General features: G+C 43.7%; 1 protein-coding gene across 3 annotated transcripts in view; it reads left to right on the top strand.

Moving 5' to 3' along the window:
- LOC122752883 (lymphotoxin-beta-like) overlaps positions 1–9188 on the top strand; it is a 54577-nt gene extending 45389 nt beyond the window's left edge. For 2 of the 3 annotated variants that reach the window (XM_043999843.1, XM_043999841.1), the window contains 2 exons: positions 7708–7779; positions 8470–9188. In XM_043999843.1, coding sequence (XP_043855778.1) covers positions 7708–7779; positions 8470–8951 — 554 coding nt within the window. In that variant the 3' untranslated portion in view covers positions 8952–9188. Of the gene's footprint in view, positions 1–6865; positions 7047–7482; positions 7529–7707; positions 7780–8469 lie in introns of all 3 variants that reach the window. The other variant, XM_043999842.1, reaches the window with a different exon arrangement.
- The last annotated feature ends 281 nt before the right edge of the window (positions 9189–9469 follow it).

Here is a 9469-nt window from a genome sequence, read left to right on the forward strand (position 1 = left end):
TGGCACAAACCAAGCATGAACTAACCACTACATAACATGATAAGATCCAGTTGGGTCTGTGACTTAGACATAAAGGATGACATAAACAAATGAAAAGAGCAATAAAGAAATTACCTTTCTTATCTATGGATAAGGATAGAGTTCATGACCAAACAAAGGATAGAGAGGATCACAGAATAGAAACCATTTTGATTACATAAAATTAAGATTTTTTTTTTTTTACAAATTCAATGCTGCTAAAATTAGAAAGGAAATATCTTTACAGCAAGTTTTTCTGAATAAGGTCTTATTTCCAAAACACATAAGGAAATAGTTCATATTTACAAGAATGAGAGTCATTTCTCAATTGGCAAATAGATATGAACAAGCAATTATCAAAGAAAGAAATCTAAGCTATCAAGATGCTTTAAATCACTAATAATTAAAGAAATTAAATTTAAAGCAATTCCAAGATTCAAGTTCATACCCATCAGATGGGTAAAGTTGATTTAAAAGAAAAAAAAGGAAAATTACAAATGTTGGAGACACTAGGAGAAAACAAGCACATTAACTTGGTGGAACTATGAATTGTTATAGCCATTTTGAAAATAAATTTGGAACTATTCCCCAAAAGTCATTAAACTGTGTATACCTGTTGACTCAGCAATATCACTACTAAGCCTGTACCCCAAAGGGATCAAATAAAAAGAGGGAAAGGAGTCATGTGTACAAAAATATTTATAACAGCCCTTTTTATAGTAGAAAAGACCTTGACTCTAAGGGGTACCCATCAATTATGAAATGATTGAACAAATTATGGTGAGTGTAATACAATACTATTGTGGCATAAGAAATTATAAAAGGAACAATTTCAGTTAAACTCAGAAAGACTTGCATGACCTGATACAGAAATGAGCAAAATATGGGGAACAATTTATACAATAACAATGATTAAGCAACTAAAACCAAACTTTAAAAGACTTAAGAACTCTGACCTATGTAATGACCAACCATGATTCCAGAGGATTCATGATGAAACTACTTCCTGACAGAAAGGTCATATACTCTGTGTGTAGAATGAGACATATGTTTTGTATCTGGCCAATATGGAAATTTGTTTTGTTTGATTGTGCATATTTGCTACAGGAATTTGGTTTTTATCTTTTTCAATTGGAGGAGTCAGAGAGAATATAGATGTCTGTTCATTGAAAAAAAAATTTTTTTAAGTGGGGGTTGCCCTACATAGCTGATAGGAAAAGCTGGTCCCCAGAGACACACACAGCTGAGGGTAGAGAAGGGAGGGAGAGAGGAGGGTTGCCTATAACTGGCCCCAGGGTTTCTGCTCTTGCACTTCCTGTCCTCCAACCACTGGTTCCTGTTTCAGAGGAGAGTGGGGCCCTTGACTCCACCCCAGGGCCAGACATAACTGACCAGAGCTTGGGAACTGGGAACTCATTAGTTCTACATTGTGATGGGGGCAGGGTAAAAAGACTTACTGTCCTGTGGGGGAGGGCAAAGAGTGGGGGGAAAGGACAGTGATTGTAAAAATTGGGGGGAACTTAAGAAATTCCTCTACCTCCCCCACCCACCACTACTTATTCCAGGCTCTTCTCCCTCAAAGGACCCAGATATTCAAACTCCCAGATAGAAATTCTCCTTCCCTGGGCTAGTCCTTCCGTAATACTCTTGAGAAGTTAGCCATGTGACCCTGTACCATCTGTCCTGGGTCCATCCTTCCTCAAGCCTCACCTCCACTAGAGATCCAGTTTTGCAACTAGCAAGGGTTTCTGACCTGGAAAATGTACATACTCCAGAATGATCTTTGCTTAGTGGAGCAGAGCAGAAGATTATTGTTCCTTTACCTCTTTTTTTCCCAGTCTCTCATTGTAGATCATCCTAAAGTACTCAGAAGAAGTTGGGCAGTGGGGTTTGAGGTTGGAACATATTTCCTTCTATAAATCAGGGTCCCCCCAGATGCTTCCTCCCCATAACCCACATCCTTTACATCCAAGTCGTAGGGACCCTGTATCCTCTCTCCTCCATCAGAAAGGGATTGCCTTGAGGATGAGAACTGGCCTTGAAGTTCTCTTGAGGGTGATAGGCGGAAGGTATACCTTGTGTTTGTTCCTTTTTTTTCCTCCTGAGTGACAACACAGGGCACTATTCAGAGGAGTACTTGACTAACCAGTGGGGAAGACAAATGTCCAAGGCTTCATCCCTTCCCTTCCAGGGAATTCCTTTTCTTCACCCACCAAGCAATTAGCCTTAATCCAGGTCACTGTCTCCAAAAAACTAAATTTACTTCCCTTTCTTCCTCTTATGTGTAGAGTCAGGCCATCAATTAACAAGTCTTTTCTTCTCCAGTTCATTTTACAGATGAGGAACTAAGGCAAAAGGTTAAGTGACTTGCCCAGGGTTACACAGTGTCTCAGTGTCTAAGGCCAGATTTGAACTCAGGAAGATTAGTCTTCCTGACTCCAGATCCAGCACTTTATTCAATGTGCCACCTAGTTACCCCAAATCAAGGAGTGAATATCATATATAATTTGTCCAACAAGTGGCAATCTTTTCAATCCAAGTGGTCCCATCAGAGTTTCTCTGGAGTCTGCCTAAAATGAAAGAACCTTTCTCTGAAATATCCCATGATATCTCAGATCACCCTCCCACTTCCACCAAGCTTGTATACTGGCTGGATTACCCACCTTCTCTCTCTTTCCTTTCTTCTTCTTCTTCTCTTTCTCCTCCTCCTCCTCCTTCTTTTCCTCCTCCTTCTCCTCCTCCTCCTTCTTCTCCTCCTCCTCTTTTTCTTCCTTCTCCTCTTCCTCCTCCTCCTCCTCCTCCTTCTTCTCCTCTCTCTTTCTCTCTCTCTCACTCACACACACACACATGCGCACACACTCACACGCACATACACACCCATACCACCACCACCATTATTTAATGAATTTTACCTCGAGAGTTATAAAATATTTTCAGGATTATTAAAATAGGAAAATCTCTAGCTTGTTATGCTCTACCCTGTATCTGAGATTTTCCTTCTTCTGTCCAAATGACCTTCCATGTTTGTAAAGCCCAGTCATTCAACTTTCTGCAGCCATATATAGTTTATTTAACTTAATGAAGTTGCAGGGGTAAAAGTTTCAATGCTCTTATACATGTTAGACATGGCACATCCCAGAATCTCCTTTCAAACCCAAAGATTCATTGCACCTAAAAGGCATAAGTGCAATAGTGCTTGATGGAATCCAGGTCCCAGTTCTAGGTCTGGATCTAAATCAGTTAATTTTTTTATTTATTTATTTTTATTTTTATTTTTTTAGTGAGGCAATTGGGGTTAAGTGACTTGCCCAGGGTCACACAGCTAGTAAGTGTTAAGTGTCTGAGGCCGGATTTGAACTCAGGTACTCCTGACTTCAGGGCCGGTGCTCTATCCACTGTGCCACCTAGCTGCCCCTAAATCAATTAAAACACTGAAGAAACTTGGGGGAGTGACAAGAGATGGGTCAGTCTCCTGGTTTTCTCATCAGTACAGGTTACCCAATGTTTTGGTTGCTGTCTCTGCACAATGGTCCTTGACTGGTTGCTCTCTAGTTGGTCTCTCCTCTCCCAGGGGTCTGGTTCAGATGCATCAACAGTGGCAGCATAGCCCTCCTGAAGTTCTAAGTCTATAGGGCAAAAGGTCAAAAGTCAAAGGCAGACATGCCCATGCTGAGCCCCAAATCTTTCCATCATGATCCTCCTTCCCTCCTCCTTCCTCCTGTCATGAGTAATGGAAGATGAAGGAAGAGAATAGCCATTTTCAGAGACTTGATGTTTCCTCATTCTGCTCCCCAAAACAATATCCTGGGAAAAATATTAATTAGGATATAAGAAAGTAGGATGACCATCAGTTACAGTAGTGTAGTACTTTGGGGTTTACAGCATGTTTTCCTTAAAATAATACTGCAAGGAAAACTTTCTATGTCACTTTTTCTCCCTTTTAACACCTCCTGCTCATTTCCCAACCCTGCATATTCTGGCTTCCATCCCCACCATTCAATTAAAACTCCTCTCTTCAAGGAACTCTTTTTTTTTAAACAACTCTTTTTTTTCCTTTTTCTTTTCTTTTCTTTTTTTTTTTTTTGGTGAGGCAATTGGGGTTAAGTGACTTGCCCAAGGTCACACAGCTAGTAAGTGTTAAGTGTCTGAGGTCGGATTTGAACTCAGGGTCCTCCTGAATCCAGGGCCAGTGCTCTATCCACTGCACCACCTAGCTGCCCCAAGGAACTCTTTAAGGAACTCAGTAAACTCTTTATTGACACACCCAGTGGCCTTTTCCCCATATATCATTCTTTGTGACCTTTCTACAGTATCTGACAATGCTGATAACCCATCTTCTTCTGGACACTTTCTCTTCATTGGGTTTTATGACATTGCTCTTTCATGGATCTCTATCTGCCTAATCCTCTGTCCTTCAGAGCACTATTATCACCATGCTGTCCCCCATTGAATGAGTGTACCCCAGACCTCTGTCCCTGGTTTTTTTCTCTTCTTTCTCTATGTTCTCTCTTTTACTGATCTCATTAGTGACCCATGGATTCCAATTATCATTTCTTTTGCAGATGACTTCCATATTTGCACATCTAACCCTCATCTCTCTCCTGAGGACTATTTCTGCATCTTTGACATGTCATTATTTTCCCTTCTATCTTCCCCACTTTTCTCCCCTTCGAATAACGTTCCTCTGTCTCTTAAAAGGTACTACCGTTCTCTCAGTCACCCAGTTTCAAAATCTAGGTGTCATTTTTTTACTTTTCACTTTCATTATCATTCTACATCTAATCAATTCCATATCCTGTCACTTCCACTAACTCAACATCTCACACATTCAACCCTTTCTCTTTTCTTACATAACTAACCTGATTCAAACTGTCATCTCACCTCTCTTTAAACCTTCATCTGGACTATTGTAATAGTCTTTTTTTTTTTTTTTTAAGTGAGGCAGTTGGGGTTAAGTGACTTGCCTAAGGTCACACAGCTAGTAAGTGTTAAGTGTCTGAGGCCGGATTTGAACTCAGGTACTCCTGACTCCAGGGCCGGTGCTCTATCCACTGCGTCACCTAGCTGCCCCAATAGTCTCTTAATTATTATTCTTACCACCAGTCTCTCCCCTCTCTAAACCTTCCTCTGCACAGGTGCTATACTGATACTCCTGAAGTTCATTCTTCTGCTTAAGAAGCCTCAGTGATTCCCCAATAGCTTGAGGGTAAAACACAAACTCCTTTAGCCTTTAGAGTCCATAATCTGACTCTAGCCTGGTTTTCTAGGTGGATTACCCCTTATTCCTAGTCACAAATTCTACACTCCAGTCAAACTGGCTGACTTGGTATTCTTCATGCCATCCTCTGATCATGGGCCTTTGTACAAATTATCCTTCACGTCTGGAATGTTCTCACTTCTCACCTCTGCGTCCTGGAAACTCGAGCTCCCTTCAAGGCTCAGCTCATTAAGAAGTCTTTCCTGATTCCTCCAGATGTTACCTCCCACCACTCCTATTACTGGGTATACTAGCTGGCACAGAGGATAGAACACTGGGGTCAGTGTGGAGTAGGGTGGAGTGGAGGCCTGGAGTCAGGAAGACCTGAGTTCAAATGCAGATTTAGACACTGACCAACTTGATGATCCTGGGCAAGTCACTTAAATTCTGTTTGTCTCAGTTTTTTCAACTGTAAAATGGAAATAAAAACAGCACCTACATCTAAGGGCTGTTGTGATGATCAAATGAGATAATGTTTATAAAGCACTAGCACAATGCCTGGTATATAGTAGGTACTAAAAAATGCTTATTCCTTCCTGCCTAGGTAATCACCTGTAAACATTGTATTCCATTAGTAGAGACCAGAAACAGTCTCACTTTTATATTTTTATCACTGGTACTTAGTATGGTAGGTGGCACATAGTAAACATGTGCTTATTAACCAATTGATTGAAGAGGGAAGTGTAAAGCTTAGCCTAATAGAATCAGAGAAAGGTGAAATAATTTGCTCAAGGTCACAGTAAGTAGAATATCAAGAATCCCAACTCAGGTCTTCTGACTTCAAGTCCAGTGCTCTTTATGACAAATTCTACCATTAGCCTCTTTAAGGAGCATTGGAAATGAATCCCTTAAGATCTAAGAATCTATTTCTTCCTCTGTTAAAATGGTAATAAAACTTGTACTGCCTGCCTCACAAAGTGGTTGTAAGGAAAGAGCTTTGCTCTCTAAAAATGTGAGTTATTCTTGTCATTTTTATACATATTACTATCTGTCACCCAACCTTAGCACCTAATAGACTGTAAGTCCTTTGAGGGCAGGGACTGTGTATTATATTTTTACATACCCGTAGTATCTTGTACAAAGCAGATGTTCGGTAAATATTTATTGGCTGATTAACTCTTTAGATATATATTTCAGTAGCTCTTCACCTGCTGCATTTTATTGTGACTGGGACTGAGCCCTTTTATCCAATATCCACTAACAAGACAAGGTTGGGGTATTGACAAGAAAATGTAGAGGGTCTGCCTCTATCCCAGCCCTTAGGCTATGATGCTTCCCCTGACAATATAAGCAGAGGCCACACAAATCTTATCTCTTTTCTCTTCCCCTCCCCCAGCCCCCAATCCCCTAAGGCACCCAAGCATCAAGCCATATGGCACCCTACCTCCTTCCCGAGTTCAGAGAATCTAGGCGTCTAGTTGCCCTGCCCCATCTCTGGGTAAACAGGAAACCTGGTTGGGGGTTGGTGGGGAGGAACCATGATGAGAGGAGAGGGGTATTTGGAAAGTCCCAGACAGGTGTGTACATGGTGTGTGTGTGTGGGGGGGGTAACCCCACCCCTGGGGTATGAAAGACCCTCCTCTCCAGCAGGCTGCAGCTCAGTGCATCAATGGGGGCTCCGGGGCTGGAGGCCCGTGCTGGTGGATCTAACAGGAAGAGTCGCCTTTTGCTGGCCTCAGTAGGAGCTGCAGTATTGGGGACTCTGCTGTTGTCTGTACCCCTCACTGTCATGGCTGTGTTGGCCCTGATGCCCCAAGAACAGGGGGGACAGGTGAACAGTGGCTGTTTGAGTCTCTCTGTGTAACCACACCTTTGTTGTGGAACATCTTTGTTTCTCTCTCTACCCTGGTTTCTTTGTGAGTTTCCATGTCTTAGGCTCCCCTTGTCCACCTTTGCGGAAATACCTTGTGTCCCTATATCCCTCTGTGTCCCTGTGTGAGCATCGATTCCTCCCCTCCCCCCAGTTTGCCTCATCCATTGTCTTTTGTTTTCCTGTGGATCATATACCCTGAACTTTTCTCTCTCTCCTTGGGCTATCAGAATTTGATGCCCCCCTTTCTCTTTTCCTGTGACTCTCTGGCCCTGGGAAATGAGGGTTGGCTGGGGGGAAGAGAGCTTTGAGCTGAAGGATCCAATTCTTGGATCCAAGTGGAGGAGGAGGTAGTGATGGCCGTGTTTGAACTTCAGGTCACTCTCTCCCCACCCAGGTAGCTGACCCCTCTGGTCCAGGAGGACAATTGCTGCATCAGCTGGGTAAGGGTGGTTCCCAGTATTTAGATGTGGTCCCCTCCCAGGTCCTTCTTCCTACCCCCTTTTATCTCACAAACCCAGATATCTAGCTCCTGATCTCCAGAATCTTGGTTCCCTCAAGGATTCTCCCAACTCTTCATTGCCTTTCTCCCTCCATCCCCACCCCCTCTCTTTCTCTCTAGGATTTCAAAAGCCGCTGTCGGTGGAGTCCAGATCAGATCTCAGTCCCATTCCCCCAGCTGCACACCTCATAGGTAAGAGTCTGGATTCACCAAAGGAGATGAAAATAGACTTGAACTTGGGAAGATCAAGATAAGCCTGGAGTGGATGTATAGTAAGCCTGAGTCGGAGTCAAGACCCATCCAGCTCCAGCTTTTCCATAGGGCTTTTTGTCTCCCCTTCCCTTTCCCTATTGGCTTCCTTTTTCATCTCCCATTATCTCGTATCCACACTGCCCAGTTGGTTCCCCAATCCTTTCCTATTCTCTTTGTTCCTGTCCCTATTCCCTATTGGCATCCTTCCTTTTTTTGGTCTCCATTTTCCATCAATTTCTGTCCTATTGCCCCAGACTCACATCTTAGCCTGCCACTGCTTCTCTCATTCCTTTAGTCTCCTGGCTTTTGGGCTCCTGAGATAATCTAACCAGAACTTGCAAAGGTTCCCTCTTCCATAAACCCAGATCTGGATTACCATATCAAGACCTACCTGTGGTCCACAAAACTCAGCCTTGAGTCCCTTGGGCTTTTTAGGACTCTCCTCCCCACCCCCCACCCCGCCGCCCCCACCTCACCATCCCTTCCTGAATCTCCCAACCTTTCCCCCATTCATTCAGCCTGTTCCTACTCAGATTCAAGGCAACTTGCTTGAATGGGACAGAATTACTTAGTTCAGGAGTCGATTCTTAAAGAAACAGTGTTCCCCATTTCGCTCTTATTTTTCCACAGGTATCTCAAAAACAGGTCATGGGCTGCACTGGGTGTCAGGACACGAGGAAGCATTTCTGAAGAGTGGAACACAATTCTTGGGGGATGAAGGGCTACTGGCCCTTCCCCAAGATGGAATTTATTTCCTCTACTGTCACATCGGGTACAGGGGCCGAGCTCCCTCTGGTGGACAACAGCCTGGCTCTCATCATCAGGCTGGGGACCCTGGAATTCCTCTCACCCTCAGCAGTTGGCTATATCGGGCTGGGGGGGCCTATGGCTCAGGGGAGCCAGAACTGCTGCTTCAGGGGGCTGAGACTGTGACCCCTCCTGTGCGGCAGGTCAGGGGGGGTGGGCAGGGCACTTTGTGGTATGCCAGTGTAGGGTTTGGAGGGTTGGCTCAGCTTCGAGAGGGTGAGAAGATCTACGTTAATGTCAGTCACCTTGACATGGTGGACTTCAGGAGGGGGAAGACATTCTTTGGGGCTGTAATGGTGGGATAAGGGACATCTAGATCCTGTGAGAAATCTTTATTGTTGGGAGTGTCAGTGACTTGGTTGGGGAGGGGGGGTTGTTCAGGTAAAGGGTCCTTAGGGGAAGTGAAGGCCAGATGGGTAGGTCCTAGAGGGATTGAGGGAGGGAGAAATGAGTCATAATTGTATTAGAGTTTCTTGAACAAGGAACCCAAGAGTATCTTGTAAGTCTCGCCCTGACAATAAAGATGGCTGTTGCCTCCTCTACCCTATCTCTTGTTCTCTATTTCCTTTGCTCGCCACTTCACCACGACACATTCCATTTCCATCCCATGGTTATCCCATCTGTGACACTACCTCCATGTTATATAATCACCTCTTCCTCTACTCAGCCTGATCAGAGATTTGGGATTTAAAGTAATCTAGTCCAAATCCTTCATTGCCGTGGGGATTGAGGCCCAGAGATGTTAAGGGAGTTGTCTGGCGCCATGCAGGTGGTAAGTGGGAGAGACAAGATTCAAATCTAGATCTTCCAACTCTGGATCGAA

The sequence above is a fragment of the Dromiciops gliroides genome, chromosome 4, assembly GCF_019393635.1.
Source record: "Dromiciops gliroides isolate mDroGli1 chromosome 4, mDroGli1.pri, whole genome shotgun sequence".
In the NCBI taxonomy this organism is placed as follows: Eukaryota; Metazoa; Chordata; class Mammalia; order Microbiotheria; family Microbiotheriidae; genus Dromiciops; species Dromiciops gliroides.